The sequence below is a fragment of the Eptatretus burgeri genome, chromosome 17 (genome assembly GCF_056783735.1).
Source record: "Eptatretus burgeri isolate ZD-2024b chromosome 17, Ebu_testis_v1, whole genome shotgun sequence".
NCBI classification, from domain to species: domain Eukaryota; kingdom Metazoa; phylum Chordata; class Myxini; order Myxiniformes; family Myxinidae; genus Eptatretus; species Eptatretus burgeri.
The window spans coordinates 15,731,408-15,754,628 of record NC_140977.1 but is presented as its reverse complement, the minus strand read 5'-3'; the positions used below and the strand labels follow the sequence as shown (position 1 = coordinate 15,754,628).

Here is a 23,221-nt window from a genome sequence, read left to right as displayed (position 1 = left end):
TCACTTTCAAGTGCGACACAAAATACCATTGCATCTTTTAATGCCACCATCTGTTATTTGTTGACGTTTTCTGCCATTTCACTGATGTGTTTCTCCACTGATCTGGCAGACATAGATACATCTTTAATTCTGAAGAAGATCGTGTGTTCACTGTGCAAACCGTTGAACAAAACATCTGAACAGCTGAGAAATCCTCTTTTATTCATTCCCGGTCTGGAAATGTCTTTCCATGTTTTGCAACACATTTTACGATTTTGTAACTTTCCTCTGTGGCTTGATTTTTACTGACACAAACATTCGTAAAGACACTGCTTTGCTTTCTGAGCATCGCAATGGCCACTTTAATTGACTCCTCCTTGTTCGCCTCGTCCTTGAAGTGTTTATCGTGCTTTGTTTGAAAATGTCATTGGATACGTGATGTGTGGCAAACAACACTTCACAACAGAGCATAAACAGCACGGTCTTTATTTTGAACAAATCTGTATTCATCTCTCGAAGAGGGATAAAATTAGTGAACATCTATCTTTGCTTTCTTTCGAACCACTATTTTGCCTCCCAAAAAACACCAAATCAATGGAATTTATCACAAGATTTCCTGCGAATCAAGATTGGCTGACCCCATCAAACGTTATGTAGTTAATAAACCAATTGAATCGTTTTTTTGTGAATCAGCATGTGCCTTTTAAGGTGACCTGACTGATTAAAAGATTTTCCACAACTTGTACATTTGTGTGGGCGTTCTCCATTGTGAATAATCATGTGCCTTTTAAGGTCGGATGAACGAATAAAAGATTTTACACAACTTGTGCATTTGTGTGGGAATTCACCATTGTGAATCATCATGTGTGTTTTAAGGTGGGATGACCAAATAAAAGATTTTCCACAGCTTGTGCATTTGCATGGGAATTCACCATTGTGAATCATCATGTGTGCTTTAAGGTGGGATGAAAGAATAAAAGATTTTCTACAACTTGTACATTTGAATGGGCGTTCTCCATTGTGAATCTTCACGTGTGTTTTAAGGTCAGATGAACGAATAAAAAATTTTCCACAACTTGTGCATTTGTATGGGCATTCACCATTGTGAATCATCATATGTGTTTTAAGGTAGGATGAACAAATAAAAGATTTTCCACAACTTGTGCATTTGTATGGGCGTTCTCCATTGTGAATCATCATGTGCCTTTTCAGGTGGGATGAACGAATAAAATATTTTCCACAGCTTGTACATTTGTATGGGTGTTCACCGTTGTGAATCATAATGTGTGTTTTAAGGTCGGATGAACAAATAAAAGATTTTCCACAGCTTGTGCATTTGTATGGGCGTTCACCATTGTGAATCATCATGTGCCTTTTCAGGTGGGATGAACGAATAAAAGATTTTCCACAACTTGTACATTTGAACGGGCGTTCACCATTGTGAATCATCATGTGTGTTTTAAGGTGAGATGAATAAATGAAGGATTTTCCACAAATTGTGCATTTGTGTGGGCGTTCTCCAGTATTAATTATCACATGTGATTTTCGGGTGGACGACTGAGTGAACGATTTTCCATAAATTTGTTCAGCTTTCTTTCCTTTGTGAGACTTGTGAAAAATATTCTCTGCAAACATTTCATTATTCGGTTTGTCTTGTTTGTAAAAAGTCCTCTTGCTCGTTTCAGTTGACAGCTCCTGCAGGCGTGTGTCTGAGCTGTTCCTACAAGTCGCTGCAGTCTCTCTTGGAGATTCAATGGATCCACCTGTAAATGTAACATCACATTACCTGTCAAAAAAAAAAAATCAGATTCTGTACAATACTTGTAATAGCGAACGTAGTGAGCTTCATACTCAACGCGTGCACATGACAGAATAGGAAATAACAACAACAACACAATACCCTGGAAATCTGGAATCCGTGTCGTTGGCTATGACCCTTTTGCTTCCGGTTTTTGTCATGGGGAATGATGCGTCCCAGGAGATAAAGGAATCGTCGGAGACATGAAAGACCCAAGTAATATCAAATATGGTGTATATTTCCTCCACCGATTTTAATAAAGATATCTCCCGCATCATCAAAAAATAATTTTTAATCGTGATTTACATTATTTGATCGCTGATCCCGAATCCAGGCCAAAGTAACCGGAAATTGCAGCATGGTCTGCTATGCACCTGACTGACCTCAGATCTGTCAAAATCATCAGCTGTGCGGCGCTTACATGTACCACGGTATAGTTGCAAGTATACAGTTGTGAACAAGTTGTATGCACAAATGTCCGAAAAATCATAGCAAAAAGACTTTAATTTGATACATTTAAAAGTGAATGTAAGAAGAATTCTACGTTGGCTTCTAGGCTTTGCCTATTCTATATTATTATTATTCTGACAAACATACCCAAACATGTACAACTGTATTTGCAAATGAATTTGTTGTATTGCAGAGAAGTAAAAAAAATATTCTTGATGTAAATATACATTATTCTGTGTTCAAGTTTGGGTTCTTCCCATGATATTCATAATTTAGGGTTAATTCATTCAATTATCACTGGTCTGCGTCATTTCAGAGGTCTAGGTTTTCTCCACAGTTCTTGTATGCTTTTTGCATGCTGAATTTAGAAATGTATCTCATTTCGCTCAATCAGGTCAAGTTTTTTTTGTTTAAGGAAAAAAATAATCAAAATTTTTGGTTTTTTTAATTAGTATTTTTTGAATTCAAAATCAGACTTACATTGACAGAAAATGTACAAACTATAAATAAAATGACGCACACGTACAGTTAATGTGAAATTCAAGATTAAAAAGACGAAGGAAAACAGCGACTGAAGTTGGGTGTTGCCAGAAACAACGATTTATCTATATTTTTCTGAAATTGAAATGAAAGTAATTGAGACAGCACTTTCTTCCACATTAAGTGTACTTGTGTGTCATTATATGTAAAGTTTGTACATTTTCTGTCAATGTAAGTCTGATTTTGAATTTAAAAAATGCTAATTAAAAAAACAAAAATTTTGATTATTTTTTTCCTTAAAATTGAGATAATTTAAAGTCAAAAAATTGACCTGATTGAGCGAAATTAGATACATTTCTGAATTCAGCATGCAAAAAACATATGGGAACCGTTGAGAAAACGTAGACCTCTGAAAAAAAATATTTCAAATGCAGCCCAAAGTTATCAATGATGAGCCACGTGCTTGTTCCTGTAAATTGACAGCTTTTGTAGATGTGGGTGAAACAAACTGCGATAATTTATAAGACAATTCATTGAAAACAATACCCCAAGTAGTCTTCAAATACATACTTCAATATTTATAAAAAGGTGATATGAAAGATTGTTGAAAAAAAATCAAAAAAAAATCTGGAACTGTCGTGCTATCGACGTTATATTATGTAATGTACTGTGGGAAACTGAATTGTTCATTGAATTTATAATGATGGTAAAATGCCAAAATGACAAAATAATTTTATAAATATATGCTGGCAAAGCGAGAAGGGAGGCATTGTACAAATTCCTTAGTAGTCATAAAAGACCTTGTAAAACCTTTTCTATTGATTCGCTGGCCCAGATGGCCAGGGCAAGAAATCACATCCTCTTTCTACCCCTCACCCAGACAATCTGGAGCAAGCACCGATAAGAGACCGTTTCTCATCCTGTGTTTGTGATTTTAACCATATAAAGTTCCATCTGTTAATTTCCTTTGATGTATAAACCATGCCCTGGTGAGATCACGTATATACTCAATGTACTCTTTGTAAAATTAAGTTTCTGCTTGCGCCATCGCTCCAAGCTTAGCTTCCATGTGCACAAGCTTGTCTTTTATTTGTTACTGAACAAACAGCTTAAACTGAACTAAAAGTTCTGTCTCGAGGTGGCCAAAGCTGCCTCAACAGTACCACCCTTGCACATCACCTTGTTTAACATGAGCAAAGGTACCCAGCGTTGCTGGGAAAAGGGGGGCCCTCCTCCCACCCCAACACCTCTGGACTGCCACCACACCCATCCCCCTACCTCCTCCCACCCCTCCCTCTTGACTCCCACTGCAACCGGTAAGTTATGAAATGTGAGAAAAATGAGTTTAAAACCACTAGAAAGGTGTATTATGTAATTCTTCTATGTAATTTATTATTTCCTGCGAAACTATGTAATTATTCTATGTATTATGTCATATGTAATTCAATCCCCTATGAAATTTTGTAATTGAATTTCTAATTCCTTTATTTATAAATCCGTGCTCTTTTTGTCTTTTTGTCCATCTTTCTTGATATATACATACCATCATCGCTTTGTTGAAAGGAAGAGAGAGGGAAGGAAAGGAAGAGAGAGGGAGGGAAAGGAAGAGAGAGGGGGGTAGAGGGGAAGAAGAGAGGGGAAGAAGAGAGGGGAAATAGAGGGGAAGAAGAGAGGGGAAATAGAGGGGAAATAGAGGGGAAATAGAGGGGAAATAGAGGGGAAATAGAGGGGAAATAGAGGGGAAATAGGGAGAGAGAGGGAGAGAGAGGGAGAGAGAGGAGAGAGAGGGAGAGAGAGGGAGAGAGAGAGAGAGAGGGAGAGAGAGGGAGAGAGAGGGAGAGAGAGGGAGAGAGAGGGAGAGAGAGGGAGAGAGAGGGAGAGAGAGGGAGAGGAAGAGAGGGAGAGAGAGGGAGAGAGAGGGAGAGAGAGGGAGAGAGAGGGAGAGAGAGGGAGAGAGAGGGAGAGGAAGAGAGAGGGAGAGAGAGGAGAGAGAGGGAGAGAGAGGGAGAGAGAGGGAGAGAGAGGGAGAGAGAGGGAGAGAGAAGAGAGAGGGAGAGAGAGGGAGAGAGAGGAAGAGAGAGGGAGAGAGAGGGAGAGGAAGAGAGAGGGAGAGGAAGAGAGAGGGAGAGGAAGAGAGAGGGAGAGGAAGAGAGAGGAGAGGAAGAGAGAGGGAGAGGAAGAGAGAGAGAGAGGAAGAGAGAGAGAGAGAGAGAGAGAGGAAGAGAGAGAGGAAGAGAGAGAGAGGAAGAGAGAGAGAGGAAGAGAGAGAGACAAGAGAGAGAGACAAGAGAGAGAGACAAGAGAGAGAGACAAGAGAGAGAGAGGAAAAGAGAGAAAAGAGAGAGAGAGACAAGAGAGAGAGACAAGAGAGAGAGACAAGAGAGAGAGACAAGAGAGAGACACAAGAGAGAGAGAGAGACAAGAGAGAGGGACAAGAGAGAGAGAGAGACAAGAGAGAGAGAGAGCACGAGAGAGAGAGAAAGGGAGAGAGAGAGAGAGAAAAAGAGAGAGGGAGAGAGAGAGAGAGACACGAGAGAGAGAGACGAGAGAGAGAGAGAGAGAGAGAGAGAGAGAGAGAGAGAGAGAGAGAGAGAGAGAGAGAGAGAGAGAGAGAGAGAGAGAGAGAGAGAGAGAGAGAGAGAGAGAGAGAGAGAGAGAGAGAGAGAGAGAGAGAGAGAGAGAGAGAGAGAGAGAGAGAGAGAGAGAGAGAGAGAGAGAGAGAGAGAGAGAGAGAGAGAGAGAGAGAGAGAGAGAGAGAGAGAGAGAGAGAGAGAGAGAGAGAGAGAGAGAGAGAGAGAGAGAGAGAGAGAGAGAGAGAGAGAGAGAGAGAGAGAGAGAGATATATGCTTCATGAACACACACACACACACACACACACACACACACACACACACACACACACACACACACACACACACACACACACACGATTTTTGCCGAAACAACGCATAAATCAAGAAAATTACCAAATACCAAGATTACAAAAATGAAGTGAAAATATCCTGGAAGTTGAAGAGATCCAAAATTGTTTGTCAATTTGTTGCCATTTTTTTCTGTCACCCCCACTCTTACAGGAGACAAGTTCATATGTAAACATGTAAAATAAATCAACAAAAAGTGTCCAATTAAAGCCCAATTAGAATTGACGATCAGTCAAATTTAGGATAAAAAGATAAAACAAGGTACATTATTGTTGGCTATTTTATTTCACCGAATGATGAAAGGGACAATGGATGTTTGAGAAGTTGATCTATCATCGTGGTTATTTCTTAAAGCAATGAAATCAAAACTTTGGGTTTTTCTTTTTTCTTCACAACAGAGTACATCATCAAAATGTGTGAAACAACATGCCAAGGCATTGACAGGAACCAAGATGGAGATGTCTTTTGAAGAAAGAAGCTTTAGAGTCATTGGGTTCTCGTGTATCGAGACTGACATTGTCAGGTCAGGTCAGATTAGGTCTGTGACTTGCTATCGGTATCATGTAAATCTGCACTAACCTGTTCCATGGTCGGGTTGTCGGCGACGAAACCGTCTCCCCCACCAAGTTTCTTGGTGAGGAGGGTGCATGATATGAAGAGCCAGCAGGATGAAAAACAAAAGGGCAGAGGAGATCCTCATGAGCCAATAGCCATCCATATCTAGTGCCCAACTGTGTCTGTGGACGTTCTCCTGCAGTTGGGTAATCTTCATATTAGGAGGTTGGTGGCAGGATTTGCACTCCGACCACCGTAAAAACCATTCATTCCACAAAACATCCTAAAAGCATTAAAAAAAAATAATCAGAAAACCCACTCTGTGGGAGTAGTTCCTGTGCAGCTGCCCTTCACAGGGCAACTCACCGGATGACAGGATTGGGACAAAGCCTTCGGGCCCCCCAATCTTTGATGATAGGAGGGAAACCACTGGGTAATCTTCCCGGGTCAGATTGTGGCCGTGTGTGTCGGGATGGTGCTGAGGTGTCGTCCAGCAGATGGAGGTCTCCTTGGGTTAAGCTGTTGGGTGGGGGCCTGGAATGTCCGATCCCGAAGAGGGGATGATCACCTGTCTCTGTTATCATCTGAGCTCAAGCGTTTGGACATTGGTATTGCAGTACTCTCTGAGGTTTAGGTACAGGATTGCAGCGAGATCATGGAGGATGGCAACACCTACGATTGGTCTGGTCGCTCTGATGGTTACCATGCCCAAGGAGTTGCTGTAGCTGTGTCCAATAAGCTGACTCCAATGATAATTGAGGTAACACCGGTCAACGAGCGTATTATGAGACCAAAGATTCATCAATCCTTGGGTGTCATTTCTCTGGTCGCTGTATATGCTCCGACTGAGGAGAGTGATCTCACCGTGAAGGATGCATTCCATGCCACGCTCGTGTCTGTGGTCGATCATTGCCCCAGGTGAGATACATTTCTTGTCTTGAGGGATTTCAATGCATCGACTGGAACTGATAGGGATAATTATGAGACATGTTTTGGTCCCCATGGGTTTGGAATTGCGAACCAGAATCGCACTAAGTTCCTTGACTTTCAAAGAAGTCATGGACTTAGGGTGGCTGGTTAATGGTTTCAGCGCCCATAGGCTCATAATTGGACTTGATATTCCAACGCTGGCGGTGTGGCAAAGGAGATTGACCATGTGCTCGTTGATGGTTGCTGGAGGTTGATCCAGAACTGCAGTGTCTCGCAGAGTGCTCAGTTCCTCAATACTGACCACAGGCTTGTTGTAGCAACTCTGAAGTTGCAGATTAAATCCAGGAGAATGGTACCATCCCAGCCAAGGCTCGATGTAGGCAAGCTCAAGGATGAGAAGGTAGTCGAGGAGTTTGCGAACAGGCTGAGTGGGGATTTGGGGGGTCTGCATGCGTTGGCAGATCCTGAAGAGTCGAGTGTGCCTTCAGGACCACCATCCTTGATGTTGCCGGTGGATGTCTTGGAACTGATCAAAGGGCGAAAAAGAATTTTGTCTCTCAAGGGACACTGGATACCATTGACCAGAGTCACAGGGCCAGGCTGAATGGCAAAGCTGAGCTGTTCAGCGAGCTAAGGCGTAAAACTACACGTGCACTTTGGGTGGACAAGGAGGATATGTGCGAGGAATCTGTGAGGGGTAGAGCATCACCTGTGGTCAAGTGATTCTCATCCTACTTACAGGGGAATTTGTGTACTGCAGTTAGAGCATCCCTCAGTGTACTGCAGTTCGATCCCATCCCTCAGTGTACTGCAGTTAGAGCAGAGGGTGGTGGGCTCTTGACAGAGGAGTCCGAAGTGAAGGACTGCTGGGCCGGTTACTTTCAGCGGCTGTTCCATGCTGCTCCACCAGCTGTCAAGTTGAATGTCGGGGGTGTTACTATCCCTATTGCTGACCCTCCAATCAACTGTGGTCCACCTTCGTTTGGGGAAACACAAAGTAGTGAATCGGTTGAAATGGGATAAAGCTCCTGGGATCTATAGTATCCATGCTGAACTTCTCAAGGCAAGTGAAAGTGCTGCACCCATGTCGTTGCATGCAGTTCTGTGTTCTGCCTGGAACACAGGCATCATTCCAACTGACTGGAAGAGGGGCCTTGTTCCTCTCTGGAAAGGGCAGGGTGAGCGCCAAGACCACAACAGCTACCGAGGGGTGATGCTGTTCTCAGTGCCGGACAAGGTTCTTGCCCTATCAAGAATTGCCTGGATAATTCTTGATAGGGGTAACCACCAATTGCTTGAGCACCACCATCCAGAGCAGTCAGGTTTTACACCAAAGAGGTCAACGATTGACGGTGTCCGTGCTCTTGCGGGTCCTCACCAAATGCGTATGAGAGTTTCGGCAGGGGCTGCTTGCAGCCTATGTTGATCTTTGTAAAGTGTTTGAAATCAGTGAGGCGGGATGACCACTCGAGGATTCTTGGTCTTCATGGGGTGCCACCAAAACTGATCAATCTGATGTATGAACAAAACTCTGGGACTGAGAATGCTGTAAGATGTGGTGATACCATCTCTGACTTATTTCCGATTGTTACTGGAGTTCATCAGGGGGATTGTACTGGCCTCCACAATTTTCAGCACTTGTATGGACTGGTTTCTGGGGAGGATGTCAGAGAGATCAAGTTGTGGTGCATTGTTTAGGAATGCCAAGATCTCTGACCTTGATTTCGCAGATGATGCAGTCACCTTTGTGGAGACACAATATATCCTTTTGGGGGCCCTCGAGGTGCTGAATGGAGTCGGAGCCACAGGGATTACGCGTTTCCTGGGTCAAATCTAATATGCAGGCTTTCAATGACATCTTGGATGCTGCTATCTTGTCCATACCTGTTTGTGGTGAGGATGTTGAAGTCACTTGGAGATTCACTTATTTTGGTCGTGATATTCATGTCTCTGCTGGCTGTGAGCCAGAGGTCAACACACGTCTGGGTCAGGCCTGGGGAGTCATGGATCCACCGGATCATAGGGTGTGGCACTGCCAGTACCTAAGGATGAAAGTCCAAGTCTTCCGTTCCTTGGTGCGTCCAGCCTTGATCTATGGATGTGAGACTTGGACTCTGACCAGGGATCTGAGACGGAGACTTAATTCCTTTGGTGCCGGGTCTCTTCGGAGAATCCTTGGCTATCACTCGTCAGACTCTGTATCCAACAAGTGGTTGCTGAGAGAGACTCAAATGAGATTTGTTACCTACATCGTCCGTGAGCATCAGCTTTGGCTGAATGGACATGTGGCTCGTTTTCCTGACGCTGATCCTACTCAGCAAATTCTCTCAGCGAGGGAGCCTCGTGAGTGGAGAAGGCCAATGGGTCGACCATGTCCCTCGTGGTTGCAGCAGGTTGATCAGCATCTCAAGGAGATGGGAATGGGCCAGGCATCTGTGTGGGGGTTGGCCAGATGTTGGCCCCTGAAGTACGGGCGGAAAGTGGACGCAGCGACGCGCTGCTCCGGTGCATGCGCCCATACCTGACCTGACCTGACAAGATTGACATTAATGTCATGGCCGGTTTTCACTTCCAATTTCACAAATAAATCTGGAAAAAGTAACTTTTATTAAATGCAGGCAGTCTTGTGTCTCATACAATTGGCAATATTGTGTATTCAATACTATTAAAAGAGCTAAACAAGAAAAAGTGCAATCAGAGATTGCAGACCCACCTCACCAGGACTTGTTTTGTGTGGTGTATTTTGTGTAGCCTTCATGTATTGGTGTGTGTCGTAATTAAAAAGAGACATAATGAGAAATAGCACTTTACGACTGCTGGCAGTGATGAGCGGGTACCAAGACGTCCCGCTTTGATGCAAACCTGCTTTGATCTGACACTTGACCCTGACCCATGATGTTTTTTTGTTATTATTGAATTGAATTTAGAATGGGATTAAAATAAATTCAATTTAAATCAAATATAAGACCAAATCGGTACAGTCCTGCATTAGAGTAATCAGAAGGAACCCAAACAAGCAAAAAAATGATGAAGTCATCAGGAGGAACCTTGATGTGATTCTCATTTCAGCTGCTGCTCCTCTACCCTCAAACCCATCCAAGCACAGCCAAATGAGCCTTATTCAAAAAATAATAATAATAAAAATTTATCAACAAACCCCAAAAGAACACAGCTCAAAAAATGAAATAATTTTGGCTGCCAGACCATGTGTCCGATTAAGTTGAAATTTAAAACATGTATTCCCTATCACTACTACATCATAATTTTGAAGTTCCACATCAATTGATATCGTGGTTCCAGAGAAAACATTATTTAATATTTTTCTTAAATCCAATATCGCTGTCAAACAAGGCGATTTTTCAATTATCCCTTACCAAATTCGTACAAGCATGCCTTGGGGAGCATTTGTGTGAAGTTTCCCCTCGATCTGTCCAGACTTTCTGGAGAAGAATTTTATGTTTTCGGGTAAATCCAATATTGCAGCCAAACCATGTGACCATGACATAATATTTGTGAAACTTTTGCTCCTCGTGGAAAGGCGGTCATTTGTGAAATGTTTTGCCTCAACCTGTTCAGCTCTTTCAAAGATTTTTGAAGGTTTTAAAAACATATTTTTTGAAACAATATGGCTGCCAAATCACATGACCGATGATGTCATCAAAAAAGTTTGTGTGGACCATTTTATCCTGAGATGACCCTCAAAAATTTTCATCCTGATTGTATGTAGCATTCTCCATATGCAATTATGATGTCATAACGAAGGCACCCATGACATCATACTCATTCCCTACGAGTACTTGCGAGGTGTAAAGTCTCAATTCTTTCCTTGGTGCGGTTTCATAGATGCAGAGGGACAAAGTTTTTCCATTTTTCCAATCGAGCTGCCACACCACATGACCGATGACATCATAATTATCATGAGAACATTCTACCTGAGTAAGTTGCACGTAAGGTGAAAGTTTAGTCTCAATCCGACAAGTGGTTACGGAGAAAAATACGAAAGTTCTGTGCGGACAAACAAAAATAGACAGACAGACAGAGACACAGGCAGAGAGACAGACACAAATTGCAATATTCTCTCGTTTGGTGAGGGAAATAAATATTGCATTAAATCATCGAAGGAATAAACTAAAGCTTAGACATGTGACCATATGATAAGGGGAATGGAAAGGATCAAAAGTCAGAACGTGGAGAAAAGCTCAGGAGTGGATTTGGAAAAATCATCTGTTGAGAAATTGAATTGAAGTACTAAACCTGCAAGATACCCGGGAAGTATGTACACACGTCCTTGGGCTACCTCGTCTCAGTTCAAATCTTGACTCACAATAAACCGCCATCCTGGTTTTTCACATGCAGTGAATTCATCTGTGCATCCTTTGCCGCCCATTGGATGAATATAAACCGTGTCCCATCTGATAGCAGTGGTCGCGCTTAATTTTCTTTTGCTCCAGCAGGCCACCTAAAGAGATATTTTGGTGGCTCGCATCATATTTGATGAGTGAATGAGTTCACAAAGATCAGTGTACATGTTTAAATTGCTATTTCTCACGACATATCCATCAAATTTCAGTGCTTTTCACACCAGCAAGCTCATAACTCGTAATCACAGAACACCTCAGTCTGCTATTTAATAATCTACCCACTAACTCAAAGCAACATAATTTGGACGGCAGTATTTTGAATCGATGCTTCAGTCTATGCACTGTTTGTTCGTTCATTCATTTTCGTTGTCATTTTTCCTGCTTCCGATGTTCCAGGTTCTGCCTCTCCAGTTTTCTTCTTTGCCATTGCATGCTGGTGATTTTCAATTTCCTGATGCTTTTGTACATTACACTTCATGAAGTTGGTGCACCCGGGGTGAAACACATTTTGCTTCCTTCCTGCCTCCGATCCTCCCAAATCCTCCCTGCATACCTTGAAGAACATCACGTCCCAATCTTCCTAAACCAAGCCACAGAAATTCTCGCTCTCTCCCAATCCGCTCTAGACTTCCTCATCCATTTCTCAAGTTCGTATTCCTGTTTGACCCACTTCCTTTCTTCTGCTCGTTTCTTTTTCAGGTTCAATACATTTTGTAAATCACGCCACATGATGGAAACCTCAGTCCACGTCTTCTCTGAGATAGAGTCTCAGCACCATGTGATCAAATGGGTCATTCCAGTCTCTCCTAAAATTAGACAGCTAAGAAGTCATGCACGATACAATTATTTCTGACACTATATCCGTGGGTTCACATAACTGGTACACAGGTGTTCATGCATGGTGAAAAAAAACAACACAAAACACAAAACTAAATTTGTACTTCAAAAATGCTAAGACAGTTCAAAAGTGTACTACTACCACAACAGAGGCTTGTGATGGAAGGTTTTCTCAACTCGTGTCGGTTAGTAATGCTCTCCATGATGATTATGCAAACTGATATACTCGTATTTCAAAATTTAAGTGTACAAAATCACGTTTATAAATTATGACATCATAACATAAGATTTAACAAAAATATATCCAAGGAGAATAAATGAGCAAAGAGGAAGAAGAGGTGGTTTTCTCAGCTATTTTTTTTTTTCATTCATCCAAAACCATTTCTGCAGATACTCAGTGGAGAATCGAATTTTTAAAAATTGGATGAATCCCTGCTTATTATCTCTGTTCGTTGCACAGTTGCACCACATGCATGCTCGAGGTAGATCTCGCATGCGGCCAACAATGTGATACGTGTACGCTGCAAGCGCGGCCTTGCTTCTATATCAAAGTTCTATTCTGTATTGTTGGAGCAAGCCAGTGCATGGCCGAAGAGCGGGAAATACACCACACCTCTCAAAAGTAAGCATTGCATATCTTGAAGATTCTGATACAAGTGGCCATGTGGGCCACCTCGGCTGGAGGTTTTAATGGACCGACGAAGCTTTTGGTGGACATTGGCACCGGAGCCAACACTTATTTCAAACCCTGGCTAGCATTAGTTAATGGACATTTATGATCCCATGGTGTCTTTCACAAAGAGTCGGTGAGTTTATCCCATGACCATAAGCAATCATTTTTTAATCCTAATCAAACCTGCATCAGGAACAAACCCAGACTTTCAACAATGCTGCAAACCAAGAGCCAAGAGTTGCACGCGAAACGAAGTTTGAAGTTCCCGAGTTCCTCCAAAGAACAAGCGTTCCATCGACGCTGTTGTTGATGATTCACCAATAAGTAATGAAACCATTCCAGTGGCTGAAGTGAGGTTGTAGCATTGGAGTTCATACTTCTGCTCCCTCAAAATGGCTGTAGCTGTTGAAGAGTTCAGGTAGAGCTGGAAACAGCAAAGGACGTATGTTGTGTGGCTTATCTTCGTTGCTTTCTTCAGCTTTCTTTGACTAGAATAGCCGAGTGTTTACTAACTATCTCATCCTAGTTGCAGCTGGGAATGATTGCAAAGGTGTGAGCCAATTGGGTGTTTCCTCCATTGACAGGTGAGAGATGATAATTTGGGCTTTTAACACAAGTGAATTGTAATGGATTTGGACTCCAAAACAACAGCATGAGAGCACAGGAGACCAATTGTCTCCCAAGACAACAAGCAGAGGCGAATGTGCATGCCTGAATAATCTCCCATCATGTTACGGTTTTTCTAATTCCACACCATGTGGCCGTTTCAGCGTGTGCAGTTGACCTCACGAGAGAAATTGTCTTTCACTGGAGGATCGACCCATGGCTCCAAATACAGAGCAACTCGTTTGAAAGTTCAGATTCAGTCTGGGTAACTCAAACCTGAACACGCTGCTTCTGCTCTCCCAACTCAGGCTCCATCCATTGGGACCTTACTCTGTACAGTGTTGGTGCTGCCTAAGCAGTCTTCTTGGCTATTGGATGCAACCCTGGACAGATCGTCACTCCGACGAAGGATACCAGCATGCTGGTACTCATTTTGCCGACCTCAGAAGGATTACAGGCTGTCATGTCAACCACACCTGGTATCAATTCAATAGCCAAGCAGGATTTGAACTCAGGACCCAAGGATCCCAAGCCCACCACTCCAGCCATGAAGCGAACACAAGGCAATAACTCAGGATGGAGGTCCTCAATGTCACACAAGAGATTATGGCCATCTCTCGAGACATATCTTGAGCTTCATACCCAGCCTGGCACACCACATTGCTCTTCAAACGCTCTGCCAAGGGAATCCAAGGCCACCTCCACACAGAGCTTACTGACTTCCTCTACTCTCGAAGCAAACACATGCCTCCCGACAGAATCCTTTAACTCATCTCTGTCAAGGTTGGAGTGCCCCAAGGCAGTGTGTTGGACCCAGTCCTATTCTTCACCAACATTCTCTCTGACTCTCTCGAAAATCCTCATTATCTGTTTGCTGACTCCACCCTCCACCGTGGCATCTTTCAGAGAGAAAAGTAGCAGCCTCTTCCCTTTCTTCAGACATTTATGGAATCACAAGCTGCTAAAAGATGTGGAACATGTCCTTCAATTATGGCAAATTTCACTTGGAAAAAGGAATTGCATTCCAAAACAATCCCTTTTTCTGATCATTCTGATTTTTTCCCTTCTCTCTCACCTCTTTACATTTGTTCGGTGGTTGTTTTGTTACTTTTCTGTTTCATCCCAGCTTTCAACTTCCTCTTCTTCTCGTGTTTCATTCAACTTGTGTGCATCTTGTTCACACCGATGTTTCCTTCTACTCTGCTGTTGTCGTTTCCCCATTTCCATTTTACTCTTGGTATTTCACGAGCCTCTATCATGTGTGTACAAAAATAATAAAACATTTTAAACGAAACAAACACAGATCCCAAGAGAAGTGAAGATCATACAACTCACCATTCAGCTGGTCACTTTCCTCCTCTTCAAGACCAAAGGAGAACACATCCTCAATTTTTATCTGTAGAATCTCAGGAAATCCTTCCAGCACTTCAACCTTCATTTCACACCCGAGCACAATTGGCTGTTCCGATTCCGGCTGCACACGACAGGAATCCTTTCATCAGCCAACGAGAGAGTACAGTACACGGTGGGTGAATCTTAAAAGAGGCAGTAAACATACCACTCTTCCTGATATTTGCTCCACCATGAGTACCTTGATTCCACACAGTACCTACTCTGTACATTAAACCTTATTCTTTGTCCAAATCAGTAACAGCATCTCACACAAATGCGCTCCTTTTAACATCCCCCTCCCCCCCCCCCCAAAAAAAAAATTTGTACACGTTGCAGGTTTTTTAGCCAACACTGTCATTGTATTCCATGTTGATGTAAATTTTGTTTTGGCTACATATAAAATGTAAAAAATGTTTTGATATTGATATAAAATCTGAGCCTGTTCAGCAGTTTTGGAACAAGATGGTTTTCATGGAATACATACCCGGCACAGTTAACGGTTTTGGAGATAAGGAGGTGCAACATTTTTGCAACGTTTAGGGGTGGGTGGGGGTGGGGTGAGGGTTGGGTTGGGTTGGGGGTGAGGGTGGGGATAGGGGTTGGGGTGAGGGTGGGGATAGGGGTTGGGGTGAGGGTGTTGGGGTGAGGGTAGGGGGTGGTGTGAGGATGTGAGGGTGTGAGGATAACAAAGTAGATCCACCCTTTACCTTCTCACACGATTCGTCCTCCTGCCGAGTTTGGTTAAGATTTGATAATTCACTACTGAACAGATCGACCACAGACACGCAGAGACACAAACACTAAATTGCGTAGTTTAAATGACGACAGGGCCTCAACTGTTCCACCATTGTGTTGCATGAGGTCCACAAATGACTGAAGCCGCCATTGGTCACGTGATGATCCGAAAAACATAAACATCGCAGGTCACGTCACGTGGTTTCACTGATCGCTGGCATCGAGTTAAGAAACATGTTATAATCACTAATTTATTGCTACTCACGAGGTTTAAGAACAAGAAATCTTCACCACACTTCCTCCCCTCACAAGTTGTTTCAAGAAATGTTTCTTTCCCTGTTTGTGTCTCAAGAAAACGGATCGACGCTTGATGCACACACAACTCTTCTTCTTCTTTCTCTTCCTCTTCCTCTTCTTCTTCTTCTTCTTCTTCTCTTTCCTGTTTTACGTGACATCTCTCCAATCCCTCTCGATTATTATCTTATCCCCTCTAACCTGAATTACCAGATCATTCTTACAGTTTAGAATCTTCTTAAAAATCATTCCCCACAAAAATTTGTAACGGTGAAAAACCAAGGAAAAAGAAGGTTCCACAAGCCATGCTGGAAGATACACCCCCGGTGGGATTTTGAGACTTTTACGTCACAGACAACTCGTCGTCGTCGTCTTCTTCGTCGACTTGTTAGAATTGCCACAATTTCGTTTAATGCCGCTCGCTCTTTGTGGGAAGACTGAGGATATCGTGAAATTTGTGGGCTTCCTCCGAACACCATGTCTCATTGACTGCAACTATATTGTCCTCCTTGCTATCTCATTAAACCTCAACCTCTTCCATCACATTATTATATAATTCCCAGCAAATACAATCGGTCATCTTGCTTATGGGACAACAAAGTGCAGGAGGAGGGGGAGAGAGAGAGAGAGAGAGAGAGAGAGAGAGAGAGAGGCGCAAGAGAGAGAGGAGAGAGAGAGAGAGAGAGGCGCAAGAGAGAGAGAGGCGCAAGAGAGAGAGAGGCGCAAGAGAGAGAGAGGCGCAAGAGAGAGAGAGGCGCAAGAGAGAGAGAGGCGCAAGAGAGAGAGAGGCGCAAGAGAGAGAGAGAGAGAGAGAGAGAGAGAGAGAGAGAGAGAGAGAGAGAGAGAGAGGAGAGAGAGAGAGAGAGAGAGGGGCGAGAGAGAGAGAGAGAGAGAGAGAGAGAGAGAGAGAGAGAGAGAGAGAGAGAGAGAGGCGAGAGAGAGAGAGGCGAGAGAGAGAGAGAGAGGAGAGAGAGAGAGAGAGAGGCGAGAGAGAGAGAGAGAGAGAGAGAGAGAGAGAGAGAGAGAGAGGCGAGAGAGAGAGAGAGAGACGAGAGAGAGAGGGAGAGGGCGAGAGAGAGAGAGAGAGAGAGAGAGAGAGAGAGAGAGAGAGAGAGAGAGAGAGAGAGAGAGAGAGAGAGAGAGAGAGAGAGAGAAGAGAGAGGGAGAGAGAGGCGAGAGAGAGAGAGAGAGAGAGAGAGAGAGAGAGAGAGAGAGAGAGAGAGAGAGAGAGAGAGAGAGAGAGAGAGAGAGGCGAGAGAGAGGCGAGAGAGAGAGAGGGAGGCGAGCGAGAGAGAGGAGAGAGAGAGGGGAGAGAGAGAGGCGAGAGAGAGGCGAGAGAGAGAGAGAGGCGAGAGAGGCGAGAGAGAGAGGCGAGAGAGAGAGAGAGGCGAGAGAGAGAGAGGCGAGAGAGAGAGAGGCGAGAGAGAGAGAGAGAGAGAGAGGCGAGAGAGAGAGAGAGGCAAGAGAGAGAGAGGCGAGAGGAGAGAGAGAGAGAGGCAAGAGAGAGAGAGAGAGAGAGAGAGAGAGAGAGAGAGAGAGAGAGAGAGAGAGAGAGAGAGAGAGAGAGAGAGAGGCGAGAGAGAGAGGCGAGAGAGAGAGAGGCGAGAGAGAGAGAGGGGAGAGAGAGAGAGAGGCGAGAGAGACGAGAGAGAGGCGAGAGAGACGAGAGAGAGAGAGAGAGAGAGAGAGAGAGAGAGAGGCGAGAGAGAGAGAGAGAGAGAGAGAGAGAGAGAGAGAGAGAGAGAGAGAGAGAGAGAGAGAGAGAGAGAGGGAGGCGAGAGAGAGAGAGAGGCGAGAGAGAGAGAGAGAGGCGAGAGAGAGAGAGGCGAGAGAGAGACGCGAGAGAGAGAGAGAGAGAGAGAGAGAGAGAGAGAGAGAGAGAGAGGCGAGAGAGAGAGAGGCAAGAGAGAGAGAGGCGAGAGGCGAGAGAGAGGCGAGAGGCGAGAGAGAGAGAGAGGCGAGAGAGAGAGAGAGAGAGAGAGAGAGAGAGAGAGGCGAGAGAGAGAGGCGAGAGAGAGAGAGAGAGTGAGAGAGGCGAGAGAGCGAGAGAGAGAGAGAGGCGAGAGAGAGAGAGGCGAGAGAGAGAGAGAGGCGAGAGAGAGAGGCGAGAGAGAGAGAGGCGAGAGAGAGAGAGAGGCGAGAGAGAGAGAGGCGAGAGAGAGAGAGGCGAGAGAGAGAGAGGCGAGAGAGAGAGAGAGGCGAGAGAGAGGCGAGAGAGAGAGAGAGAGAGAGGCGAGAGAGAGAGAGGCGAGAGAGAGAGAGAGGCGAGAGAGAGAGAGGGGAGAGAGAGAGAGAGGGGAGAGAGAGAGAGAGAGAGGCGAGAGAGAGAGAGAGAGAGAGAGAGAGAGAGAGAGAGAGAGAGAGAGAGAGAGAGAGAGAGAGAGAGAGAGAGGCGAGAGAGGCGAGAGAGAGAGAGAGAGAGGCGAGAGAGGCGAGAGAGAGAGAGAGAGAGGCGAGAGAGAGAGAGAGAGGCGAGAGAGAGAGAGAGAGAGAGAGAGAGGCAAGAGAGAGAGAGGCAAGAGAGAGAGAGAGAGGCAAGAGAGAGGCAAGAGAGAGAGAGGGGCAAGAGAGAGAGGGGCAAGAGACAGAGAGGCAAGAGAGAGAGAGAGGCAAGAGAGAGAGAGAGAGGCGCAAGAGAGAGAGAGAGGCAAGAGAGAGAGAGAGGCAAGAGAGAGAGAGAGAGAGAGAGAGGCAAGAGAGAGAGAGAGAGAGAGAGGCGAGAGAGAGAGAGAGAGAGAAGAGAGAGAGAGGGAGGCGAGAGAGAGAGAGAGAGAGAGAGAGAGAGAGAGAGGCAAGAGAGAGAGAGAGAGAGGCAAGAGAGAGAGAGAGGCAAGAGAGAGAGAGAGAGAGAGGCAAGAGAGAGAGAGAGAGAGGCAAGAGAGAGAGGCAAGAGAGAGAGAGAGAGGCAAGAGAGAGAGAGAGAGGCAAGAGAGAGAGAGAGAGGCAAGAGAGAGAGAGAGAGGCAAGAGAGAGAGAGAGAGAGAGAGGCGAGAGAGAGAGAGAGAGAGAGAGAGAGAGAGAGAGAGAGAGAGAGAGAGAGAGAGAGAGAGAGAGAGAGAGAGAGAGAGAGAGAGGCGAGAGAGAGAGAGAGAGAGAGAGAGAGAGAGAGAGAGAGAGAGAGAGAGAGAGAGAGAGAGAGAGAGGCGAGAGAGAGAGAGAGAGAGAGAGAGAGAGAGAGAGAGAGAGGCGAGAGAGGCGAGAGAGGCGAGAGAGAGAGAGAGAGAGAGAGAGAGAGAGAGAGAGAGAGAGAGAGAGAGAGAGAGAGAGAGAGAGAGAGAGAGAGAGAGAGAGAGAGGCGCGCGAGAGAGAGAGAGAGAGGCGCGAGAGAGAGAGAGAGAGAGAGAGAGAGAGAGAGAGAGAGAGAGAGAGAGGCGAGAGAGAGAGAGAGAGGCGAGAGAGAGAGAGAGAGGCGAGAGAGAGGCGAGAGAGAGGCGAGAGAGAGGCGAGAGAGAGCAAGAGAGAGAGAGAGAGGCGAGAGAGGCGAGAGAGAGAGAGAGGCGAGAGAGAGAGAGAGAGAGGCAAGAGAGAGAGAGGAAAGAGAGAGAGAGGCAAGAGACAGAGAGAGGCAAGAGAGAGAGAGAGAGAGAGAGAGAGAGAGAGAGAGAGAGAGAGAGAGAGAGAGAGGCGCAAGAGAGAGAGAGGCAAGAGAGAGAGAGGCGCAAGAGAGAGAGAGAGGCAAGAGAGAGAGGCGCAAGAGAGAGAGAGAGAGAGAGAGAGAGAGAGAGAGAGAGAGAGGCAAGAGAGAGGCAAGAGAGAGAGAGAGAGGCAAGAGAGAGAGGGAGGCGCAAGAGACAGAGAGGCAAGAGAGAGGGAGGCGCAAGAGACAGAGAGGCAAGAGAGAGGGAGGCGCAAGAGAGAGAGAGGCACAAGAGAGAGAGAGAGGGGCAAGAGAGAGAGAGGAAAGAGAGAGAGAGAGGCAAGAGAGAGAGAGAGGCAAGAGAGAGAGAGAGGCAAGAGAGAGAGGCAAGAGAGAGAGAGAGAGAGAGAGAGAGAGAGAGAGAGAGGCGAGAGAGAGGGAGAGAGAGAGAGAGGCGAGAGAGAGAGAGAGAGGCGAGAGAGAGAGAGAGAGAGAGAGAGGCGAGAGGCGAGAGAGGCGAGAGAGGCGAGAGAGGCGAGAGGCGAGAGAGAGAGGCGAGAGAGAGAGGCGAGAGAGAGAGAGAGAGAGAGAGAGAGAGAGAGAGAGAGAGAGAGAGAGAGAGAGAGAGAGAGAGAGAGAGAGAGAGAGAGAGAGAGAGAGAGAGAGAGAGAGGCGAGAGAGAGAGAGAGAGAGAGAGAGAGAGAGAGAGAGAGAGAGAGAGAGAGGCGAGAGAGAGAGAAGAGAGAGAGAGGCGAGAGAGAGAGAGGCGAGAGAGAGAGAGAGAGAGAGAGAGGCGAGAGAGAGAGAGAGAGAGAGAGAGAGAGAGAGAGAGAGAGAGAGAGAGAGAGAGAGAGAGAGAGAGAGAGAGAGAGAGAGAGAGAGAGAGAGAGAGAGAGGCGAGAGAGAGAGAGAGTGAGAGAGGCGAGAGAGAGGCAAGAGAGAGAGAGAGAGAGAGGCGCAAGAGAGAGAGAGAGAGAGAGAGAGGCGCAAGAGAGAGAGAGAGAGAGGCGAGAGAGAGAGTGAGAGGCGAGAGAGAGAGAGAGAGAGAGAGAGAGGCAAGAGAGAGAGAGAGAGAGAGAGAGAGAGAGAGAGAGAGAGAGAGAGAGAGAGAGAGAGAGAGAGAGAGAGAGAGAGAGAGAGAGAGAGAGGCGCAGAGAGAGAGAGAGAGAGAGAGAGAGAGAGGCGAGAGAGAGAGAGGCGAGAGAGAGAGAGAGAGAGAGAGAGAGAGAGCGAGAGGCGAGAGAGAGAGAGCGAGAGGCGAGAGAGAGAGCGAGAGGCGAGAGAGAGAGAGCGAGAGGCGAGAGAGAGAGCGAGAGGCGAGAGAGAGAGAGAGGCGAGAGAGAGAGAGAGAGAGGCGAGAGAGAGAGAGGCGAGAGAGAGAGAGCGAGAGGCGAGAGAGAGAGCGAGAGGCGAGAGAGAGAGGCGAGAGAGAGAGAGAGGCGAGAGAGAGAGAAAGAGAGGCGAGAGAGAGAGAGAGAGAGGCGAGAGAGAGAGAGAGAGGCGAGAGAGAGAGAGAGAGGCGAGAGAGAGAGAGAGAAGAGAGAGAGGCGAGAGGCGAGAGGCGAGAGGCGAGAGGCGAGAGGCGAGAGGCGAGAGGAGAGAGGCGAGAGAGAGAGAGAGAGAGAGAGAGAGAGAGAGAGAGAGAGAGAGAGAGAGGGAGAGAGAGAGAGAGAGAGAGAGAGAGAGAGAGGCAAGAGAGAGTGAGAGAGAGAGGCAAGAGAGAGAGAGAGAGAGGCAGAGAGAGAGAGAGAGAGAGAGAGAGAGAGAGAGAGAGGCAAGAGAGAGAGAGAGAGAGAGAGGAAAGAGAGAGAGAGAAAGAGAGAGAGGCAAGAGAGAGAGAGAGAGAGAGAGAGAGGCAAGAGAGAGAGAGAGAGAGAGAGGCAAGAGAGAGAGAGAGAGGGGAGAGAGAGAGAGAGGCGAGAGAGAGAGGCGAGAGAGAGAGAGGCGAGAGAGAGAGAGAGGCGAGAGAGAGAGAGAGAGGCGAGAGAGAGAGAGAGAGAGGCGAGAGAGAGAGAGAGGCGAGAGAGAGAGAGAGAGGCGAGAGAGAGGCGAGAGAGAGAGAGAGAGAGAGAGAGAGAGAGAGAGAGGCGAGAGAGGCGAGAGAGGCGAGAGAGAGAGAGAGAGAGAGAGAGAGAGAGAGAGAGAGAGGCGAGAGAGAGAGAGAGAGGCGAGAGAGGCGAGAGAGAGAGGCGAGAGAGAGAGAGAGAGAGGCAAGAGAGAGAGAGGAAAGAGAGAGAGAGGGAAGAGACAGAGAGAGGCAAGAGAGAGAGAAAGAGAGAGAGAGAGAGAGAGAGAGAGAGAGAGAGAGAGAGAGAGAGAGAGAGGCGCAAGTGAGAGAGAGGCAAGAGAGAGAGGCGCAAGAGAGAGAGAGAGAAAGAGGCGAGAGAGAGAGTGAGAGGTGAGAGGGAGAGAGACAGAGAGAGAGAGAGAGAGAGAGAGAGAGAGGGGAGAGAGAGAGAGGAGAGAGAGAGAGAGAGAGAGAGAGAGAGAGAGGCGAGAGAGAGAGGCGAGAGAGAGAGAGAGAGAGGCGAGAGAGAGAGGCGAGAGAGAGAGAGAGAGAGGCGAGAGAGAGAGAGAGAGGCGAGAGAGAGAGAGAGAGAGAGAGAGAGAGAGAGAGAGAGGCGAGAGAGAGAGAGAGAGGCGAGAGAGAGAGAGAGAGGCGAGAGAGAGAAGCGAGAGAGAGAGGCGAGAGAGAGAGAGGCGAGAGAGAGAGAGGCGAGAGGAGAGAGAGAGAGGCGAGAGAGAGAGAGGCAAGAGAGAGAGAGGCGAGAGAGAGAGAGAGAGGCGAGAGAGAGAGAGAGAGGCGAGAGAGAGAGAGAGAGGCGAGAGAGAGAGAGAGAGAGAGAGAGAGAGAGGCGAGAGAGAGAGGCGAGAGAGAGAGAGGCGAGAGAGAGAGGCGAGAGGCGAGAGAGAGAGAGAGAGAGAGAGAGGCAAGAGAGAGAGAGAGAGAGGCAAGAGAGAGAGGCAAGAGAGAGAGAGAGGCAAGAGAGAGAGAGAGAGGAAAGAGAGAGAGAGAGAGGAAAGAGGCGAGAGAGAGAGAGAGAGAGAGAGAGAGAGAGAGAGAGAGAGAGAGAGAGAGAGAGAGAGAGAGAGAGAGAGAGAGAGAGAGAGAGAGAGAGAGGCGAGAGAGAGAGAGAGAGAGAGAGGCGAGAGAGAGAGAGAGAGAGAGAGAGAGAGAGAGAGAGGCGAGAGAGAGAGAGGCGAGAGAGAGAAACGAGAGCGAGAGAGAGGCGAGAGAGAGAGAGAGAGAGAGAGGCGAGAGAGAGAGGCGAGAGAGAGAGAGAGAGAGGCGAGAGAGAGAGAGAGAGAGAGAGAGAGAGAGAGGCGAGAGAGGCGAGAGGGAGAGAGAGGCGAGAGAGGCGAGAGAGAGAGAGAGAGAGAGAGAGAGAGAGAGAGAGGCGAGAGAGAGAGAGAGAGAGAGAGAGAGAGAGAGAGAGAGAGAGAGAGAGGCGAGAGAGGCGAGAGGGAGAGAGAGGCGAGAGAGGCGAGAGAGAGAGAGAGAGAGAGAGAGAGGCGAGAGAGGCGAGAGGGAGAGAGAGAGAGAGAGAGAGAGAGGCATGAGAGAGAGAGAGGGAAGAGAGAGAGAGGCAAGAGAGAGAGAGAGGCAAGAGAGAGAGAGAGAGAGAGAGAGAG

At 46.4% G+C, this 23,221-nt stretch overlaps 2 protein-coding genes across 2 annotated transcripts in view; both read right to left on the bottom strand.

Annotated features, from left to right (window-relative positions):
* LOC147009390 (uncharacterized) overlaps window positions 1-23,221 on the bottom strand; it is a 234,976-nt gene that overhangs the window by 151,762 nt on the left and 59,993 nt on the right. The window lies entirely within an intron of this gene.
* On the bottom strand, window positions 450-16,164 carry LOC147009391 (uncharacterized). Its single transcript, XM_085862149.1, has 3 exons — window positions 15,983-16,164; window positions 14,926-15,064; window positions 450-1,742 (listed from the first exon to the last, which is right to left on the bottom strand). The coding sequence occupies exons 2-3, from the start codon at window positions 15,026-15,028 to the stop codon at window positions 637-639; spliced, it is 1,209 nt and encodes a 402-aa protein (XP_085718275.1). The 5' UTR covers window positions 15,029-15,064; window positions 15,983-16,164; the 3' UTR covers window positions 450-636.